General features: G+C 39.0%; 2 protein-coding genes across 3 annotated transcripts; one reads left to right on the top strand and one right to left on the bottom strand.

The window, feature by feature from the left end:
* Window positions 1–308: 308 nt before the first annotated feature.
* Window positions 309–19,901, bottom strand: Arfip (ADP ribosylation factor interacting protein arfaptin). The gene is made up of 6 exons (XM_069824961.1): window positions 19,843–19,901; window positions 19,299–19,518; window positions 19,040–19,216; window positions 8,648–8,969; window positions 6,672–6,846; window positions 309–5,515 (listed from the first exon to the last, which is right to left on the bottom strand). Exons 2-6 carry the CDS (start codon window positions 19,492–19,494, stop codon window positions 5,363–5,365), a joined length of 1,023 nt encoding a protein of 340 aa, XP_069681062.1. The 5' UTR covers window positions 19,495–19,518; window positions 19,843–19,901; the 3' UTR covers window positions 309–5,362.
* Window positions 19,900–21,688, top strand: Pstk (Phosphoseryl tRNA kinase). 2 transcript variants are annotated; one of them, XM_069824962.1, is made up of 3 exons: window positions 19,900–20,164; window positions 20,270–20,365; window positions 20,722–21,688. In XM_069824962.1, the coding sequence occupies exon 3, from the start codon at window positions 20,727–20,729 to the stop codon at window positions 21,621–21,623; it is 897 nt and encodes a 298-aa protein (XP_069681063.1). In that variant the 5' UTR covers window positions 19,900–20,164; window positions 20,270–20,365; window positions 20,722–20,726; the 3' UTR covers window positions 21,624–21,688. The 2 variants fall into 2 exon arrangements, with proteins under 2 accessions (XP_069681063.1, XP_069681064.1); XM_069824963.1 differs by having other exon boundaries at window positions 19,940–20,164; window positions 20,251–20,365.
* The last annotated feature ends 1,121 nt before the right edge of the window (window positions 21,689–22,809 follow it).

Genomic DNA, 22,809 nt, shown 5'->3' with positions numbered 1-22,809 from the left:
AACTCCTTTATTTTCCCTCATCATACTTATCTGCATCACATTAACTCCTTTATTTTGCCTCATCATACTTATCTGCATCACATTAACTCCTTTATTTTGCCTCATCATCTTGTCTGCATCACATTAACTCCTTTATTTTGCCTCATCATCTTGTCTGCATCACATTAACTCCTTTATTTTGCCTCATCATCTTGTCTGCATCACATTAACTCCTTTATTTTGCCTCATCATACTTATCTGTCATCATTCCCTGCAACTGTGAAATAGCAAATCATCCTGAAAGAGGGAGGGGAAAATAACAAGAAGAGTTAGAAACAAAGGTGTAGTGGTTTATTCTGTGTACTGCAAATAGGCCCATTCATTCAACAAACATAATCAAAAATAAAGAGCATGAGTGAATGAGTCTGCTACATAGCCTATCTTAAGTTATGTACAACGCAAAGTGAAGCGGTGGAGTGGGCACAACTAAGCGACGACGCTAGGACACTCATGACTAGACTGCAGCCACCGGCACACATGAGACGCCACGCTGTGCCGCTGGCTTTCACATTGCATGGCCGCTACGGCACAATTTATTATTCTTATACTTATACTGGAATGCTGTGAGTTGGCAAGATGGCTCCTGCTGCATTCAGACTGGCAGACAGGCAGACCAAGGGCTGTGCTGACGGCCATCTAACTCTAAAGGACGGGGTTAATTAAACAGCCCTGAAAAACGAATCGATTTCAGTAGCTGATTCACAGTCCGTCCCTTTCTAGTATTCCTGCCTCAAACATCAAGGCAGATGGTCTGTTCTAGCTCACGTGGGGTTTTCTAATGCAGCATTTCTCAAACTCCTGCAAGTGAAGAACACTTTAAAGAATTCTAAAAATTCTGCAGATCATCATTAACCCTCGCAAAAATGTTCATAAAAAAATGTTATAAATACAAAGCGTTTTAAAACGGTGAACCACGTGTCTGTAAGACATTTTAAAACTGTTGTACCACCGGGATTTGGTAGCAAATTGCAGTAAAGGACTCTTCAGTACCTCAAGAACTGCACAGTCACTATCATTCTAGTTCCTACTGCATCCAGTTTTTCTTCTTTATGTCTCGGTTTGACTATTTCAACGACTATATTTTACAGGAACATGAAACAGAACACAGTCTCTCACAGCCCAGCAGTTTGTCACATTTCCAGACTCATAACACGTTCTTACAAAAAGCTCTCTCATCACGAGTATTCAATAATAGATTTGTTGCAGCGAGAACTTAGTGAAGCAGCAGGCAGTGTTACAAAGTTCCACCCTTGACAGAGAACCCTCCTGTAAGTCAACACAGCTCGTCGATGTTCTTTCCAGTGATCCTACTCACTTTAATTAAAGACTTGTATATCATTAAATCTAATCAACTATTTCTGTAAATAACAGTTTTCTATCTTGGCCCACGGTTTGAGAAACGCTGTGCTCAGAGAACAGTGACTGTCAGCCAGCCCATTGCAGAGACGCTAGCGCTCTGGATCCTGTGATCACAGAATCAACTGTAAAAGAATTCTACGGTTGTTAGAATACATAGCATTATTGTTACTTGGCATGGTCTGCCTTCTGTGAGCCCACAGTTCATACCCCGCACGGCACGGCCCGCGCTGTGCTACAAACTATGTAAAAAAAGGCTGTTATGTACAGTGCCGCCTGGTCAGACTACAGCGGGGGCGACGAGGCAGAAGTGCACGTCTGCCACGGGATTGGAAAGTTACATTCAGAGCCTCTGCAGTTTGAAGGAAGTAATTAAGAGGGGAGGGAGAAAACCCAAAGAAAAAAATACCTGAGAAAACATGGCCCACAGCATCTGCTTACGTAGACATTTGAAAATAAAGTTCACATCCTAACGCAAGAAAGTTGATATCCAATATTGAGTAGCATTTGCTCTCTTGCATTCCAATATTTAGCAGGAAGACTGGAAACTGAGTAAAACTTGGACAGCAAAGAAGTTGAGATTACAGAGATTCTGCAATACCAGTTCTGTGTAATGTTCATTGGAGCTGTCAGTAATCTAAATGTGGCCACTGCAGAGTTTCGTGGAAGTTCAGTTATTACATTAGATGTATAGCATAATATCTCCCACTTTTCGTTTTCCATTTGCTTTAGAAGCATTGTAATGCTTTATTAAACGATTACATTCTGACATTATTCCTTCAACAGTTGGTAGACACAAGTACAGACGACTTTGGAATAATTTTGCTGCCCTTCTTGGCCAAGAATTAAGCTGCCTCATTACCTCGCAGGGATCCACTTAAGTACAGTAAAATACTCTTGTGGCAGGCTTTGTGTAGAGTACACGTTGTTTGCACGCATCAATACTTGTGATGTCAAGCAGTGTTGTCACATTTTTGTTGTGAAGATTATTCCTCGTTACAATTATTTTTATGCCGATATCAATACATTGATTTCTATCACCATCACCACCCACAATAAATAAATTTTATGCTATAAGATGCCTTGTAATTAAAGCTGAAATTAAAATCACTAACCTTTTTTGTCGTCATCAATTAACTCAAAATATAACAATGTTATTTACTCCAAGTGGAGTTGATATCAGCATGTCATTTAAAAATGCTAATCCATCATTGGTAGACATATGTTAAGTTTTTGCTTCTTGTGACTGGAACGGCATCTGAGAAGGCCTAACAATAAAACTCTTATTTTACCTCTTCAAAGGAAAGCATCATCTTTGACAGTGGCTGAGGTTACTATACCAATCTTTATTCAATTTTACTAAAGAACACTGAGATCTTTGTTGTTATATCAATATGCTATGACAAGGATAGCTGGTTTTGAATCTGATGGTATCACAGCCTTCTTAGATTTATTAATATGATACAAGATATCTTGCAAGCCTGACAGAATAGCTAAAATTCCATCATCAAAATTGGTATTGTTTGCATCCAATGCTCTGAAATGGGAAGAAGGAAACATATTGCACCAGCACTCCAGGATTTGACAGCATGATTCATCTGTAGAAATATGCAGTTCCTCACTGACACGAAAATTTAAATGTACTCATTCCAATGATAACGATTTTAAAATGTCTGGAGGGTATCACATCTTCAATTAAAGTGAAAGAATATCCAATATCAAACAACTCTACAGGACTGTGAAGTTTCCTTTAATTGATGAATTTGTAATCTCTGTTTGATATCTCAACGCTGTGTTGGATTTATTTTCATCCCAGTTCTATAGGATAATCTTATTAATTCCTCATATTGTATGACAGCTGCAGTTTCAATTTCAAAATTCATATTTGGATTGTTTGTTAACATTTGCATAGCAATTATTGGTTAACAGCTTCTGTTTCTAATTGCAGATCTGATTTTTAATTTATTAACTTTTTTTTTACATTTGTGGTCATTAATATTTGAAGTAGTTAAATTTTATAAAAAGTGTTTTAAGGTGTGTGCCACTTTCTCCCCACCAGTCTGAGAACTCCTATTCCACTCTTCTTCATTAAACTCTGTAAATGTATCAGAGATCAATTGCTGACAATTTATCAATTGCTGACTCTGATTTTTCGGTCCACACAACGAAGTCACCACATAATCTGCAAACAATGATATCTTCCTATTTGAGTAGGTACACCACTGGCATAAATATTAAAATAGTAGTACTGACAAATGAACACCGTGGGAAGTCTGTCTACATTTGGATTATTATTGTCATATTTTGTGGCAATGAATCGCTGAATAATGACATCACTGATTCAGTGTAACATCAGCACCAATTTCCAGTTTTTCAAGTAATTTATATCTCCAAACAATCGCCACAGTGGTTCAGTGGCTAGCATGCTGGACTAAGACCTGGGTTCGATCCCCAATTTAAGACGTGTTGGGCAAGCTCGTGGTCCAGGTTAATACAGGGATTTTCTCCAGAAGCTCCGGTTTCCCTGGGCATCCCAACAAATCTCCATCCTCATCTCATCTCATCGTAGGTATAGTGTAGACCAGCCTTCTGTCTACATTGCTGGCATATGGGTAAGTGACGCACAGTAAAGTATCCACTAGTACAAAAAACCCCAATCAGTCATATGTCATATGCTTCTCCAAAATCAATTATGCTGCTAAGATGTCTTCTCTCCTATTTGAACTATATTAACTGACTAAAATTTCAAATCTATTCAATTGTTGACTAATTCTTTAAAAAGCCTGATTAGGGGAAAATAGGTTATTAGATCCCAGGAACCAATTTAATCTGTATGAAATCTTTTCCATAATTCTATCTCATAGCAAGTGATATCAGCCGATAACTCAAAATATATCAGCTAGTTTACAAATCGGTATTATAATAGCTTATTTCCAGTCGGTAGTTTTGCTTGTTTGCCAAGATATTTAAAAAAATCGGCATATGTACAATAGAGACATGGAGAATGTTTTGATCTTAGGTTATTAACAGCAATGTCCAATGCTTTGATGTTAGAAATATTATTTTACGGTGGATTGTTGATTTGATGTATTCATTAAGTTTTTCCTCATTGTGTTTTGTTCCTCTTTAGAGCATATAGATAATCTATAGGTATTAGCACAGTATTTACTGAACTTGCTGGTCATTTGACTGAATGTTCATTATTGTATATAAAAGATGTTTTTGGGTGATCATTTTTGATCTTGTTAGTTATGTATCAGTCAGAATTTTTCTGGCAATCCTTTTCTATAATCCATCTTTTGTATGAATTTATTAAAATATTTTATTTTAGTACTATTAATGTCTTTTTAAATTGAGCACTAAATTTTCTCGAATTCTGAACATCTCTTAAAATTTTTTTTTCTGATGTAAATCTAACCCAATTTCTTTCTTTTTCCATCTTCTCAAGTTCAATATTCCAAATGGGTTTGTAAATTTTAATTATTCCTTTTGATATATATTTTTTTGGCTGTGTTTAAAACTGACTGGCAAAATTATTTAGTCACTTGATATGTGCTAATTCATTCAGAGGCTTTTCATTACACAAGAAAGCTGACACTTCTCCTGGCCATTGTGCTGCCATGTTTGCATCTGACAGTGAGAAATGAAAATTCTAACAACTTTTTATCGAAGATAGATTCACACTCAGTCCCTGAAGGAGACGATTCAGGGCATAATTTACCGGTCATTCTTTGCCCAAGTTCCATATCTCTGCAGGTCTACTAGATTGTAACGATCTCTGAAACTCAGTAAACTAAATTTTGATCCAGCATTGTTGAAGGTTCTGGAGGCTTCACAAGGGTACTTAAATATGCAGAAACTGGGTTAACAACGCTACATTTCCAGAAGCCAATCTTCACCTCCATCATGTCCAACAGGACGTGCACGTCCCCCTCGCCCCAATCTGTTACCTCTCGCCGCAGCGCTACTATTGCTCCAGCCATGACGGGAATGACGAGTTCGGCGACTTGACTTTGATGTTGAACTGCTTTAGCGTGGCTTCCAGCGCCGTCTGGTTGCCAGAGAAGTAAGCTGACACAGCGTTGTGGAACAGCAGCAGCTGCTTGTGCATCACCTTGATCTGCAACACCGGCACATTTCTGTCTGACAATGTACTGAATCAGGGTTTATGCAAAAAAGTGACAAAAAAAAGCCAATAAAAGTAGATGAAACATTAGCATTCCAGGATTGCTCAGTCAATATCTGCGTCCCTAGCTAAGTTTCTTTAATAAACAGAATAAGTAAAATATAAACACATGCTAGAAATGTTGTCACACTAAAATGAGGCACACAAATTCATTATTTGCATGGTGATACGTTATATACCATAAAAACGGACAATTCGACCCTCACAAGTATTAACATTGTAACTCACTTTCTTCTATTTTTCAGGAGAAGCAAATGAAGTTTTAAAATGATTGTGTAAATCAGTGTATACAGATAGTAACAATAAGATTTTACATACGATTGGGAAGGTTTAGAGCTACAATAATAATACTGGAAGAAAAAGAAACATTTTAAGACCATATTAACTAGGACAACTCAAAACCATAAAAAATTGAGTTACAATGTTAGTACTTGGGAGGGTTGAATTATTCATCCCAAAATGATATATAAACCACAAGATGCGAAGTGTCTGGCGATCTTATATTTAACAGCAATCAATAACATTTTCTGATGTAAAATGTAAGGGTCTGATGGGCCAATGGCACTCTGAAGTCCTGTGCTGCATAAAAACCTCCGCACTGTATTTATGCAATTAGAGTCATTTCGAAGAGCATCACATAGTGCTGGCCTAACTGCATGTTGCCGGCAAGCCCAATCTAATTTTTAACAATGTCATAAAGAATGCTGCACTGTAAGTAGAACATGGCATACATGACATCCCAGTGGAGGTTCGCCACAAGTGTCAAATGGCAGAGGCTAATCTCCAACCGGGTAAGTGAAACTTCTTCACTTCATGTGGACGAATGCCAAACTGGACATTAGTCTTTATTATTCATAATTCACTACCGTCTAAACTGGGAGTGTGTGGAAAGGAGCTGGGACCTTAGGGCACAAGTAGATTGTCAGAATAGAACTGGAGAGATGAAAGAGTCACAAGATGTGGAGTTAAGAACAACAGAGCTCTACTAAACCACGCAGTTCTGCAGTTTTGTTTCAAACAATTTTTTCATTTAGCACTTAAGAAAAAGTTTATTTTGGGTGAGCAAGATACAAAGCACAGCATTTCTCACCCTGTTCTCGTCCAGGAACTTGAGTTTGATGGAGACGTCGGAGCGCAGCTTCTCGAAGTTGACCTTGTGCAGGTCGTAGTTCTGCTGCGCCTCCTCGAGCCGTGCCGTGTTGGCATCAGTGCGCGGCGCCTGCGCCAGCAGCTCCAGGTCTGTCCGGTAAGCGTCGTATTCTATCCTGCAGCGCAACACAAACAGTTTAACGGAAAGGCACTTCCTTGGCTTGCATGGCTGCAGGTTCCAACTTGAGCACTGCTTAAGATTGAAGAAATTCAACTTATGATCTTATTGAGTTCACAATGGAGAAATTGATGCATTTCCTATTCTCAGCGACTTTCTAGCTACAAAATGATGAATTCATTTCCGATATCATTGGAAATATAGAACTGAATCGGTCGGCGCTAAAAGGAATTAAGTCACTTTTGACAATCTTTCAGGAGAAGCAGAAAATATTCCACTAATAACACAAATATTATATTTTTATGTTATAGAAGACAAAAGAATATTTAAAAGTCTTAGTTCCTTCTTCCACCGTTCTATGCACATGACATCAGTTGTTCAAATTGTTGCACAACCCAAAACTTCATATTTTGACTTAATTCCTTTTAGCTCCGACCGATTCAATTACATATTGATTCATTAACTTTATAATTAAGAGAATATTTTCCTGTTTGCAATTAAAAAAAACAAATGAATGAAAAAGTCCTTCTTGGTGACAGGACATAGTTTTCCTGTCGAAGAAGAAGAAGAAGAATAATTTTCCGATCTAATTCGAGCTTAAAAAACTGTTTCCTACAACGACCCTGTGCTAAATGCACGACCATGTATCCCAAACTACAATACAACACTTAATTCAATTTGCACCAGTATGTTTTCTGCTCCAGTCTCCTTGAAGAACAAACAGTACAAGCACAGCTCACAGTGTCAAGAACTGAGCCAGACTTGGCAAAGGAATATACTGACGTCATTCTAAGTGTAAAAATAGTACATTATGCAACGAGCCTATAATGGTAGTAATTAAGACGCAAGTATGTTTGTTTATGAAACAAGCTCAAGCGAGTTTCATAATTTTCATACGAGCGTCTTAATTACCATTATAGGCAAGTTTCATACGACTCTTTATGCTCGACCATATTTCTAACTTGACATTATTCAAAAGTAGGTCATGTTATGGTTATGTAAGTGAGGAGCGGACTGACCTGAATTGTGAGATGTGCGCAGACGCGAAAGTATTGATTTTTTCCGAGGCCGAATGTCATTGACCTTGATATAACGTAGAGAATAACATGAACATTAGCCTTGATATAACCTGGAAATTGATTTAGAATTGAAAAACGAGATGACAAATTGAATTTATTTGAATATTATTTACAATTAACGCTAATTATTATAGTAACAGAACATAACCTTCTGCGACAGTATTGGATTTCCAGCCTCCGTGACTTTTCGCTAATTGTCTTTCGATTGCATATCCGAGAATAATCGATACTTGCGGTTTTATAATGGTACAAAGGTGATTTCTCATTGGCTGAACACCTGAACTTTAATGAATAGGTGTACTTTAATGAGGTGCATTAAAGGGCTACTACCAGGTGTATAATTACTACATTTCGGCATGGTCGAGCATAAAAACTAATTTTTGACAGAAAAGACAAGATATACTCGTAATATAAAATAACTTTGTATTTATGTATTTTCAGATTACATTTGAAAACTAAAATTAAATTTTATAATGCAATCAATTTCTTAAAGATGTTTAAATCAGTATAGTGCGCAAATATTTAATTAATATAATCTGTTTATCAGCCTACATTATGCCACTTCAAAAGGTCCACAACACTCGAAAGTCTGGGAACCTGTCACAGAGCAAAGAAGATGATGAAGGAAGAAGATACAGAAACAAATGACAAAGGGAGAGGGAGAACACGAAGGAATGAAAGAGAAGAAAAAAGAGAAACAAAGTATTGAAGGGGGCTTGCCTGGCCGTCTCGTACTGCCGGATCGTGAGCAGCGTGTCCTCAATGGTCTTGTTGCACAGCGTGTTCACCGACGACACAAAGAAGTTGAGGGCGCCCAGCAGTGTCTCGCCGTTCTTGGTGAGGTTCCGCTGCGTCTCGGCATTGTACAAGAACTCCTCCTGCAGCTCTGGGGACTTCTGCGCCAGGTCGGAGAACGCCTCGCCCAGAGCATGCTGCGTCTGCACCACGTGGTAGAAGTGGCTGGCCAGCGCACGGGACAAGCGCAGCACATTCGAGTACTTGCGCTGGGTGTCGCGCAGCTGCTCGATCTGGGCCTCCAGCTCTGCGGCACCGTGACACAAGGAAATGGGTTCGTTATAATAAGGAAGGAGATATCAATGAAAGATACAGTGTGATAAGAAGCTTGTGAAATAATATGACAATAACGCAGACTTTATGGATGTAGTTATCAAGTTACTAGCAGAGATAAAAAGTATGAAAAAGTAAATTAAAACTGTAGTAGTGTCATAAAGTGTGTGAAAGGGAAGGGAATTTGCATATGGAGGACAGACTCGAAGCAAAGGACAAGGAAATGGACTGTGATAAATATGTAATATATAATGAGCAGTAAGTTAACAAATATTATTTCAAGGGCTGTTATAGCAGGATAACAGGAGATAATTTATGCAATTCACTAAGGTAATGTCAGTAATAATGTTACTTTAAGGTGTTAATATTAATATATAAGAAGGATAATCATATGCTAATGGAAATAATACTTATGGTATGACCTGAATAGAGAAATGTAAAGATACACCATAACTTGTGTTCATAGCACATAGCACATAGAAAACGGATGTAGGTAAATTCTCATTTTTAAATAGAACTATAAATGATTGGAATGACTTACCTGCAGCGGTCTTTGAGGGCTGTCCTTCCTTAAGGAGATTCAAGAATAACTTAAAAAGTTGTGTATAAAGTGCAAATTAAAAATTAAGGTCACATTTAACATTTAATTTTTTAAGGTGACATGTATTTATTTAGCCTGACGAGTTACTCCCTTGGTTTGAATTGTAAATTATTTAAAAATAGCGTGTAAGAGGGCCTTAGACTAGAAATGTTTAGCTCAAATGTAGTTCTGTTTATAAGTATGCATAAGGGTGGTGATTCCCGGTAGTGAACATAATAAGGGACATACTAGCCGAAAACTATGTAAGAGTGTGCGACAACATCACCACATCAAGACCCATATTACAAACTGTAGGAGTCCTGCAAGGAGACCCCATCAGCCCACTACTATTTAACGTAGCAACACACGACATTATCCAGGCCATCTCTACTGACCAAGTGAAGACCTACTTATATGCGGATGACATCGCAATAGTATCACAACACCTAGACAAACTGCAGGAAGCCTTCAATCGCCTAATAGAATGGTCTAAGAACAACAACCTGACTATAAACAAGAATAAGACTGTTGCGATGGTATTCCGAAGAGGAGGTAGACTGTCAACCCACGAAAACATTATATGCGACGATACAAAATTAGCCACTGTCAACAAGTTCAAATATCTGGGAGTGACCTTGCAAACTCGCGGAATGGTATTCGGAGCACACATCAGAGAGAGAGCTTCTGCGGCAATAACAGCGATGAGTGATATTAGGAACATAAGCCAACTCTCACTCACAACAGCAATTGCTTTATTCAAGCTCAAAATAACGCCAATAGCAACATATGGCTTGGAACTCATCTGGGATCACCTTAAAAAGAAAGACCTGAGGGAACTAGAGAGAGTAAAAGCAGTGTTTCTGAAAAGAGTTATGAGTATATCAAAGTACACACTATCACGCTTGGCATACGAATTGGCAAGAGAGCCCTTCTACATCGAAGATCTACGATATGAGAAGATGTTGCCATCTACTGCAGGCTATGACGAACTACTCCACGAGTTGAAGGAGAAGAAACAAGAAATTTGGAGTGACTTCTACACCACGGACGCAATGACTTCCATAGAATGGACAAAAAGTGGTTATGATCTTAGGCATTCGGTAACCCGTTTCGCAGTGCACGGTTTCCATTACAAAGCATGTTCAGCAAAGAGGTATCACGAACCAAACTCAGACTGCGTATGTGATTGGTGCGGTAAACCGTGTGGTAGATATCACGTTCTACAGTGCAGCAACAGAAACATATCATTGACCGCGCTGAGCACAGAGTTATGAACACACTCCTGCACATTGTGCGATTTTTCTTATTATTATAAGGGTGTAATTATTTGTCTTATTTGAACTGTTGTATCAGTGAAGCGAGGTGAGTCAGTGAAGTTATGGTTTTACAGTGCAGTGAATAGTTCCGATCAGTGATAATTTATAGTGTCAGTGAAATGTGTTCTATAGTGTCAGTGAAATGTGTTATAGAGTGTCAGTGAAATGTGTCATAGTGCCACTAAAGTGAGTGAGATGAGAGTAAAGTGAAAGACTATTGAAACTTATGTAGGGCCTATACATATGTAGGTTGTATCGTAAAATTAGGTATTTTATTTATGTTTTATTATTAATTGTAATTATTGTGTTAAATTGTATTGTGTATTGTTTATACTGTGTATACCACTGCCACCAGGTGCTTGCCCACTTGCAGTGTAAATAAATACATACAATACATGTTAAATTAGATTTTTTTTAACGTTGTGCTTGTTGACATATAGCCATTTATCCTGTGCCTACAGTTTTGGCGATGTTCTGAGTTTGGAACACTCATTAGGTAGAATTCTGTTAGCCCCGCATGATAGCATGACATGAGCGTTGAAGTAGGCAGGAAAGATGAAGATGAAGGTGACGATGAGCCAGGCAACTCGTCCCAACTAGGCTTCGAACCAGGGCCTGCTACTTTCGCAATCAGACAGTGGCTACTGTTACATGTCCCCTCCTCTTAATTTTGATATTCAGAATCCAATAAGAAGAGGAAGAATGCTAATTAACAGCCTGTTGTCCAATTTTATACAGGGTGTTTCCGAGGTGGTGTTACAAACTTTCAGGGATGGTATACAAACAATATGCCTGGATATTTGATCATCAGACACACAATCTCACTTTCAACTATATTACAAAGTTTTGACCTTTCTTCTTCAAAAACATAATTTAGTAGAGATGCACCTATTTGCTTTCTAGTTGAAGAGAAATAACCTGGACGAAGATCCTGCATTAATTTAAGAAACTGGGAGTGTTCTACATTTCTAACGCACTTAGAGGCATAAATGAAATAAGCTATTTGACAATCCAAATTCTTTTTTATTGTCAGGGAAGTTCTAGTGATGTATATGCATGTAAAGAATTGTCACTTCCAGATCCAGATGACTTATGAATTTGTATCTTGTTTAAATTGGGAAGAACGTTTTCCTATTCCTGACGTAATATTCAACAATTGCAGGTTCTTCATTCTTGTAACTTGACCTTCACCTCCATGTCCACATTTCTTGCACTTAGCATGGCTTCTCTTTCCAGGATATTTTTTATTGCTTACATGGAAATATTGCCAAATATAACGCAAGCAGCAAGGATGTGAAGTAATACAACTGACACGGCTGGGTACTGATCTAGCAACCAACAAGTCTCACTCAAACTATTAAAATGTTTAAATTTAAACATTCATTGTTGTTCCAATAACAGAACTGGAAAGAAGTACAAATAGCAAGAATAAACAATAAAAAAAAAACAAAGCGTTAAAAAAATCATTTGGTTTAAACCAGCCAACACTGTTCTGAAGTGAGCCAAGATATCCAATACATAAAAAAATGCCTTAGCTTTAGAAGGAAAGCTTTGCAGCTTACAGAAAACCCAGAGCTTCAACTACAAAGTTAGGCACAAAGGCCCTTACACATTAGGTTCGTTCCAACAACAGTCAGGAACCGTCCGTAACTATCGTGAGCATGCGCAGTACAGAAAAAGTATTCCAACACAATCCGAACCCGTCCTGAACCGGAAACATGTACTGCAGTCGGGCTTTCCAACAAGGTTTTGACACGGATTCGGAATGGTCAGAAGTAGTCAGTGGATTGATGCATGTACGGAAGAGTACGCGAGATGCGCATAAGCTCACCAACGTCTCCTGGATACTGAAGAAAGACATGATCGACTGTTCACAGCAATGAAGTTAAGATGAAAAGTGACAGTGCAGACGAATAATAAAACTAGAGATTTAATTTAAATTGTCGCCAAAAAGAAAGGGAGTGGAAATTATTTGGGTGTTAAAATAGTTAATTACAATTTCAACATGCAGCTTTGATTAAAAGTGTAATAAATAACGTACATAAATTAATTTAAAAAAATACTATTTTCAGATGAGAATCCCCCAGTACACGACATTGAATTATCGGAATTCCTGCCTTCCATATTTTTTGTCATCATTTCTATAGAAAACGATCGAAATTCTATTTTCTGCAATTAGAATTAGCTGCGAAATGATAATAATAAGCATCCCGTTCTTAGCAAAGATGATCACAGTTATAGCATCTCTGGATTTAGTACATAACGATCGTGAAAGTGTTCCAACAGCGTCCAGTCCAGTTTCAATCCCATAGCAGATGCTCAACCAGCGCATGCGCATAAGATGGTACAGGAACCGTACATGAACTGATCCATGAACCGCTTGTTGGAACGAACCTATTATACAGTGTAGTGTACACTAATGGCATGAGTAAGTATCGCTTTCTTGCCGATCAGTGTTTTCCGACCTTCTTGATGATGAGGCCTTTCTTCTCCTCACGTGACTTCAGTGCAGTCCCCTGGCCAATAACCATAAAAGCTATTCTTTCAATCCATTTTCGACCACATAATTTGCGATTACACGATAATCGAATATCCAGAAAGATCGGGCATGTATATGTCTGTGTGTATGGAGTGTACAGCTGCTCTAATGAACGAAAGCAGACAAGTGAACTGTCCTCACCGCATTCATTCTGTTTTAACGAAACATGTTGCCTTTGTTAAGGAAGGGAGAGGGCAAACTTTTTAAAAAGAAAATGATTTAATTATATTTTTATGTGACATTAAAAAAAAAGAAAATAATAATAATAATCATCATCACCACCACCATTATTATTATTATTATTATTATTATTATTATTACTTACTTACTTACTTACTTACTGGCTTTTAAGGAACCCGGAGGTTCATTGCCGCCCTCACATAAGCCCGCCATTGGTCCCTATCCTGAGCAAGATTAATCCAGTCTCTACCATCATATCCCACCTCCCTCAAATCCATTTTAATATTATCTACCCATCTACGTCTCGGCCTCCCCAAAGGTCTTTTTCCCTCCAGCCTCCCAACTAACACTCTATATGCATTTTTGGATTGCCCCATATGTGCTACATGCTCTGCCCATCTCAAACGTCTGGATTTAATGTTCCTAATTATGTCAGGTGAAGAATACAATGCGTGCAGTTCTGCGTTGTGTAACTTTCTCCATTCTCCTGTAACTTCATCCCTCTTAGCCCCAAATATTTTCCTAAGCACCTTATTCTCAAACACCCTTAACCTATGTTCCTCTCTCAAAGTGAGAGTCCAAGTTTCACAACCATACAGAACAACCGGTAATATAACTGTTTTATAAATTCTAACTTTCAGATTTTTTGACAGCAGACTGGATGATAACAACTTCTCAACCGAATAATAACAGGCATTTAAGGCATTGCCTGTCACATTACTTCAGATTATAGTTGATTTGGAGGGAAGTATTCATAATGTTACATCGAATGTATGTAACAATGAAATGTGTTCATATAAAATACGTAACATGCTATGAAAAGGAAGCAAGGTGTATGTTAAGCACCTACGGGATATCAGAGCATGAATAATGTTAACGGTGGCACGAATCTAAAATTAGGTGCTGAGCAATGGACGCTGTCATATTTGTTCACTCTACGACATGTTTTTGCTTCACATTGGACAAAGAGTCTGAAAACTGACATGCGTAATTATTTACTTTCATGATACTGTTCATATCCACTATTCTGTGTGACTTCCATTCAGCTACACTTTAGACTACCATTCAGCTACACTTTAGACTACCATTCAGTCTCCGGAAGTTAGGTTAGGTTAGATTATGTTCTCCCTGAAACCTTCCAACCATACTTGCTGCAATTAAAAACAAAACTGTTTCTATTTACTTCCACATTGTCCACATAACTTACCCTATTATTTATTATGTCGTTCACCTTATTCAATTACTCCCATAAACAAGGGATAAGTAGAAAAGAAGGGGGCACATTAAAACAGACTGATTTTCTTACCCAGACAGCAGCCCTTCTGATGTACCAGCTGCCATTTTCCTTCCATTTAATTTATTGATTTGAACTCAGTGGATGCATTTGTGTTGAAGTGCTTAGAAAGCATTATTATTATTTTTCGAACTTCGTAAAGATATTCTGATAACATTTCCTCGGAGGAACATTTGAACAATGTTCAAAACTGCTCCACAACATTAATTTAACAATACTGTGAAAATCGTTTTAAAAGTTTAACAGGCCTATAACGAATTTATTGATGGCATAAAATAAAATTGTTCGGACATACATAAAGAAAATAACAAGCATGAATTATCTAATGAAGTTCCACACCTGTGGAGTAATGGTCAGCACGTCTGGCTGCGAAACCAGGTGGCCCGGGTTCGAATCCCGGTCGGAGCAAGTTACCTGGTTGAGATTTTTTCCGGGGTTTTCCCTCGAGCAATACTGGGTAACTTTCGGTGCTGGATCCCGGACTCATTTCATCGGCATTATCACCTTCATATCATTCAGAAGCTAAATAACCTAGATGTTGATACAGCATCGTAAAATAACCCAATAAAATAAAAAAAAACTGATGAAGTTATTCATGAAGCAGCAAAGTCTGCCAGTGAAGGAAAACTTTCGTTAAGGGCTGCAGCTTCGAAGTATGACATGTCTGACACATCATTTATTTTACCAAATGAAGAAGTTTAAGGATTTCATCTTATTTTGAATATTCCAATAAGCTAATTATAATATAATGAAATATCAACTGAACCGTCTATGCTTATCTTGTTTTATAAATGTGATTTTATTAATTAGTTACATTAATGTTTTCGGTACTGGGGTGTACCTTCATCAGATGTATTGTGATACTATATGTAAACCTGCCAATGGATGAATGTGTTGTGGTCTAGGATAATATGTATGTATGAACATAAAATGTTATACCCATGATCAAATATAGTAGTTATGTAAATACAATAAAACACTTATATGCTATTAATTAGACAAAACAGGCAATTAAAATCAATTATTTAACGTTGAACGCCATAGCAGCAATGATTACTGGTTAAATAATTGATTTTAATTGCCTGTTTTGTCTAATTCATAGCATATAAGTGTTTTATTGTATTTACATAACTACTATATTTGATCATGGGTATAACATTTTATGTTCATACATACATATTAAAGACCACAACACATGGATCCACTGGCAGGTTTACATATATAGTGTCACAATACATCTGATGATGGTACAGCCCAGTACCGAAAACTAGGTAATAAAATTATATTTATAAAACAAGATAAGCATAGACGGTTCAGTTGATATTTCATTATATTAGAAGTTTAAGGAGGCGATATTATAGGTGGAAAATATGGTGCATGATACCCGAGCCAAGAGGTGTTCAGTGAGGAGCAGTCCGAACTAGTTAATTATATTATTAAATGTACTAAGAATAAATGTATGGCATGGCTTACACAAATATCATCAATTAGCATATGACCATGCTCATCATTTAGCTTGCATGTATACCGAAGCACGGGATAACAATAGAATTGCTGGAATTGACTGACTTCAGGGCTTCATGAAGCTACACGACAACTGAGTGAGAAAACCTGAGAACACGTCCGTCAAGCACTAACTTATATCTGCAATGTCAGGTTCATGTGTAACTCTACAAGATGTAGTAGGCCAAGCTGTAGGAAGAAATGACACCGAGGAAATTGTCTGCTCACATAATATGCAACAAAGGAAACCAAAGTTCTGTATGTAGGCCAAGTGGAAGAGGTCAGCTTTATGCAGCTAAAGGTTTGGACAAAACGTGAAACTTTACATATCCTAAAGCTGAAGACTGCTGTAAGACAGAGAAAAGTGATAGTCATGAAATTCACACAACCGGAGAATTCAGGAGGAAGTGCTCGCACTGTGACAATGAAACACTTCGATGTGGACTTCAATGGTTTTAAAGAAAAATAATGCTGTTGTTGTTTTCTAATGCCAGGCGTTTGACAATAAAGTCATTTGATCTCTTGCACTCCAATATTTTTCAAAGATATTATCATGGCCAGCCACTGAAGCACAGATTTTGAGATGTTCCGAATCCATTTCTTGGTTTGAGTTGCACAATGGGCAGTTAGGGGACTGATATATTCCAATTCTATGCAGGTGTTTGGCCAAACAATCATGGCCTGTTGCCAATCTAAATGCAGCTACAGACGATTTTCGTGGTAAATCGGGAATTAACTGTGGATTTTGATGCAGAGAGTTCCATTTTTTCCCTTGGGATTGTGTTATCAAATTTTGTTTGTTGAAGTCTAAGTATGTAGATTTAATAAATCTCTTCACAGAGTAATACGTAGATTTAGTAACAGGTCTGTAAGTAGCAGTGCTGCCCTTCTTTGCTAAAGCATCCACATTCTCGTTTCCCAGGATTCCACAATGGGATGGTATCCATTGGAATACAATTCTTTTATTGAGTGATATTAATTGAGAGAGCATTTTAGTTATTTCTGCTGTTTGAGATGAAGGTGTGTGTTTAGAGACGATTGATAGAATAGCTGCTTTGGAGTCTGACAATATAACTGCATTCCTAAATTTATTGATGTGGCATAGAAGATTCCTGAGACTTTCATTTATTGCAATGATTTCACCATCAAAACTTGTTGTTCCATATCCAAGAGATCTATAAAGTGAGAAGAGACAGCACGTAACACGTGCACCGGCACCTTGTTCTCTGGAGATCAGGGATCCGTCGGTGTATAAATGAAGCCAGTTTTGTGGAGGGTACCTAATATTAATTGTCTCTAAAGACAATTGTTTCATTATTTCAGTGTTTACTTCTGATTTCAGTATTTCTTCTGTTAAATTTAGATTATATTCTATATTTAATAGAGTTAAAGGGTTTGGTTTAATTTGTAAGTTTTCTTTTAAATTCGGGATATTGATTTTCTGTTTTAATTCTTGAACCATGGATATGAAACTTTTTTGAGTTTTCAATCTACAAAGAGGACTGTATGAATGCCAATTGTTACCTGGTAATCTGATAAGTTTTTCATATCCCTACCTTCCCGGGTGCAGCTGTTAGTAAGCATAATTTTACGAGCTGAACTAAAGGGAGGGGCTACTCATCCATTAGCACTGGTCAGCTTGATGAGTTAATGACTGAATTTGGTATAATTTTCCTCTATCCAATACCTAATTCCCTCTTTACCCTTTCCTATGCAGTCCTCTGACTGAACTCTTACTTTCTTCGACCCCGACGGCATTAGAGCATTCGAGGCCTAGAGGTTCATTTCCCTTTCCTTCCTCCTCTTTCTACTTTTCTGTTCCTAGTGCTGACCTGCTATGGCACTAAAATCGTCCTCCAGTGGCTTAAGGAGGGAAAGCTGGTGATCAACAAGCTCTCCCAGCTAGGTCCAATGGACCAGTCGACCAACAGCAGGTGTGGTCCTCCAGACATTCTGGGGGTTGTGTGTGAATGAAGTAGCCACCAAAACGTTAAAATAGGGTGTTCACGTAAATCGGCTACAACTTGCCATTTAACTCCAATATGAAATGAGTATCATTAAGGTAAAATTATCCGAAGAAAAATAATGTAACCACAGTAGTACCCTTTACATGACATTTTTTAATGTTAATTGGTTCTTTAACAGATGATTTGGACATTGTTGAAAAGTCCTCCATACCTATTCAAAGGTATTCCACACATGGAGCAGTTTTGAACATGTCACAAGAGTTAGTTCTGACTTAATTTACGTTTCAGATATATATATACATACATATGTAATTTCTGCAAATAGGCCAATAACATTCTGAGGTGTTTATTATGCAATGACTTATAATTCTATGCCATTTGAAGTTTAAAAAACTGACAATCAATGTGAATAGAAAAACTATTCAAATGTGCCCCCTTACCCCTACGGTATCAGTAAAGCAAATAATTACAATGGCATGTAGGATATGAACGCGAATATTCTCATACTTGTATTTCATTGTTTCGAATGACTTTCTCTGCACATAGTAAATACTTGTACCCGTAAATCATTTCGTGCAAAACTGGCTTATCATTGCAATGGAAAGCTGTTCAAAATAATTTATAAACTGCTCGACTTTTAAGTATACGACGTCTGGGAGCATTACCTGTGTCCACTGTCCGCGAGGTCTTGCCGAGCTTCTCGAACATGAGTTGCTTCGTGCACTTGTACGTCGAGATGCTCCAGTTCTTGATAGTTTCTATCTTGGACTGCTGCGCTTTCACGACAGTCGGGTCTCCGTTTTGCGTGGGGCTCACCGGGGTCGTGGGCACAGTGGACGGCGCTGAAAGGTATACACGACACATCGAGACACAATCGTATACGGGCACTAGCAATTTCTGTAAATAAATAAAAGTTGCTCCAACCTGTGGTAGTAGCCAGCGGCAGCGACGTAGGGTGAGGCACATAACCTACACGCTGGGGTGTCGGGGGTGCTGTTCCAGAATGCACTGCATTGTTGCTTTCATTCATTACGGGTGTGTCCTTTAACATTTCGTGAATATTCCGTTCCATAACTGGGCTATCGCGAGCCTGGGTGCTTGATATAACTGCTTGAGACATTGATATACTAGTAGAAACTTATTTCTGTAACGGAACGTCGAAGAAAGGTTATAGGTTCAAAATATCGATTGCTCTATCATATAAAATACGTACAAATTACTTCCTGCTTACTTTACACATAAATAACTGCATAACGATTGTATTTAATTAAATTACAAACGTCATGAAGAACAAACTTTGACAGCATAACCTAAATTCAATTTGAAACATGGAAGTAAGAAATTTTAAATGTAACGATTGGGTTATCGTATTAAAATATGATTTAATAGATTGAAACTTATGTCTAATTGTGTCTTATAACCAAATAATATGCATAAAATTAAAATATAAACATAAAACACCACCCACCAACAAATTATTGATGACGTCATGCCACGCAAATTCGCAGTTCTTTAACTCTACTATAGGTGGCAGAAGATTTCGAACACGAACATATAAATTCCTCCCAGAAAGATATTTCATCGAGGAATTATTACGATGGACAAACTGAATTCACCAGGTACACCAACTGTTGGGTTGTGATATTAAGCATTATGAGATGACCTGTGGGATGAAATGTATAAAATTCTGGATGTTTTGCACGGAGTTGTAATTTTATACAATTCTAAGTTAAGGACAACAAATCATGACAATGGAACCGAACGCAATGGATTACGCATCACTAAGAAATGTAATAGGGAGTACTACTTACTGTAATAAACAATACATTTACGTAGATATGAATGAAAATTCCAATGCGGCATGGTCGTTTAAAAGAGTTTATGTTATGTTTCAGTTTAAGGACTTCTTGCAGCTCTTCAATGTAATATCAGAATCCTGCTTTCTCAGATGTGTAAATACATTTAACAGTAGGAACCTAACGGACGAAGAAGTAAGTATAGACCTTATAGAATAAGCCTACTATGTCGGTTCATAGGTTATAATATAAGCCTTAGTTTTGTATAATATTATATAATTTCCATTGCATGTCACCATTTTAAGAGGTTGCAGGCCCGGATGGCTCAAGCGGTGGGGGCACGGCATGTCCCTATCGCTTGGTCCGAAGGGTTGTGTGTTCGAGTCCCGCCTCGGGCATGGGTGTTGTGTTTGTATTAGTGTAAGTAAAACAAATGAAAACAGAAAACAAAATAGATAACTTTGGTAAACGGCCTCTGGTCGGTCTAGATTTAAAAAAATAAAAAAAAAGAAAGATTGAGGTTTTTTATTGGCATCTGCTTGCTGTTTCAGGCACTATGCGTGTCGCGCTGTGCGGGCAAGCACGTGAGTGCCAACAACAAGGTGATGGAGATCTACATGGAGGTGCAGCCGCAGATAGCGAAGAAGCGGGCGGAGGAGATCGCGGCCCTGCAAGAGGCTCAGGCCCAGGCCCAGGCCCAGGCGCAGGCGCAGTGACGTGTCTCGTGGTGCTGATAGGTCTGCCAGGCAGTGGCAAGACCACTCTGTGCCAGGCGCTGTCGCGGTGCCTGGGCGCCCAAGCCCTGCCGCTGAGCTACGACAGCCTCCTACCAGCCGCCACTGACGCCTGGCGGGAGGCCAGACTCTCCGCTCTGGCCGCGGTGGAGGCGGCGGCTAGGCAGGGCCCTCGCTTCGTGCTGGTGGACGACAACATGTACTACCGCAGCATGCGGTGGCAGTGCTACCAACTGGCGCGGCGCCTCCGTCTCGGCTTCTGCCAGCTCTACCTGCACTGCGAGCTGGAGGACGCTCTGCGCCGCAACGCGGGGCGCCGGGACGCCGTGCCCCGCGAGGTGGTGACGCGCATGGCGGAGCGACTCGAGCCCCCCGCAGGGGCCAGGCACCCCTGGGAGCGCGCGTCCCTCGTGGTGGATGCCGCGGCCACCGACCTGCAGCAGGTGCTCCGCTTCCTGGAGGCCGCTGCGGCGTGCCCTGTGCCAGCCCTGGAGGAGCCCGCGGAGCCCAGCACCCCCTTGCCCGGGCCCTTGCACTGTGCGGACGTGGCGCTGCGCAAGCTTGTGGGCCAGAGGATCCGGCAGGCGGGGCCCACGCACACCGCTGCTCTGATTGCAGCGCGCCGTCGCATACTGGAGGATATCCGAGCCGGCCACATCCCACTGCCGGAGGGCGACAGTGTGTGCCTGCAGGACTTTCTGCAGAACTTTCTGCCTTAGAGTGCAATGTCGCAGTTCTGTATTTACCGTTATTTTGCAAATATAATCGTTGTTATTTAATTGGAGTGTCTGTCTCTCTCAATTAGCCTATTTCAGACTTTCCTTTCGACATTTACTTCTGTAGCCTATGTGAAAAATTGTTTCACAGTTCCGTTGTTCTCCAAGCTTGACGTTTCCAATCTAGCCTGTCTACCATATAACGTTATTCTTTGTTTTCTTACACCATACGGCCATGAATGCAGCGACACACGAAAATGTCGTTTGCTAGCATATCCAATGATCACAAGCTATTTCCTTCCATACAGTAAATAAAGAGTATTTTCTCCGAACCAAAGTACAATGAAGGTTCATGTAAACAAGGAGAGAATTGTGACAAGGTTAGATGAGGAGATATTTATGTGACAGGAGGCATCAACAATGCCACAACATCGGCCACATTACTTCTGTTATTTCTGCTAGATACCAGTCTAATAGAATGTCTCTCACAGCCATCAGAATACTTCTAATAGATGTTTATATCCAGTTCGCTTATAATAATTTTTATTTTATTATTTCTTGTTAAGTTTATTTATAGGCTACATGTCGTATTGCATGTTAGGATCTGTGGTATACCAGCAGGCCGCTGTTATCACTATTGAACTCCTGTAACTGATTTTAGTTTTCTTATCAGTGTTCATGATATTGATGACTGAGGCAGTGAAGAACCATGGTATATAAATTTATAATCCGACACCCACTCCTGTGACTGAGGAAAACTATGAGGAACCCCAATCAGATTGGTTGGCCACGTGGTTTGAACCCGGGGTCTCCCGAATATGAGTCACAAACACTACCGAATAATTATTCTATAAACGAAACTGCGGTAAGTGGGTCGCACACATTCACAGAAAGAGAATCTCTCTCAAGACAATCCAGGTGGCCTCCAACATGCATTCTGTCTTCTGATACTGGCTTCTCTCAGGGGCATATTTTGCGGGCTACCGGTGGTAAGTAGCCCAAGGAAATTACAAAAGAAAAAGTTTATAATATAACATAATGTAATAATTTTGTATTATTAGTTTTACCATAGTAATTAAAATTAAAGTAATTGTTAGATATATTTTGTGTAATAATAGGGTCAGCGGTAGCCCAAACCCTTTAACCAGTATACGCCACTGGCTTCTCTTAATTACTGTGTAAGAAAACA

This window comes from Periplaneta americana, chromosome 4 (assembly GCF_040183065.1).
Source record: "Periplaneta americana isolate PAMFEO1 chromosome 4, P.americana_PAMFEO1_priV1, whole genome shotgun sequence".
In the NCBI taxonomy this organism is placed as follows: domain Eukaryota; kingdom Metazoa; phylum Arthropoda; class Insecta; order Blattodea; family Blattidae; genus Periplaneta; species Periplaneta americana.
This window is presented reverse-complemented; position numbering and strand designations above follow the sequence as displayed.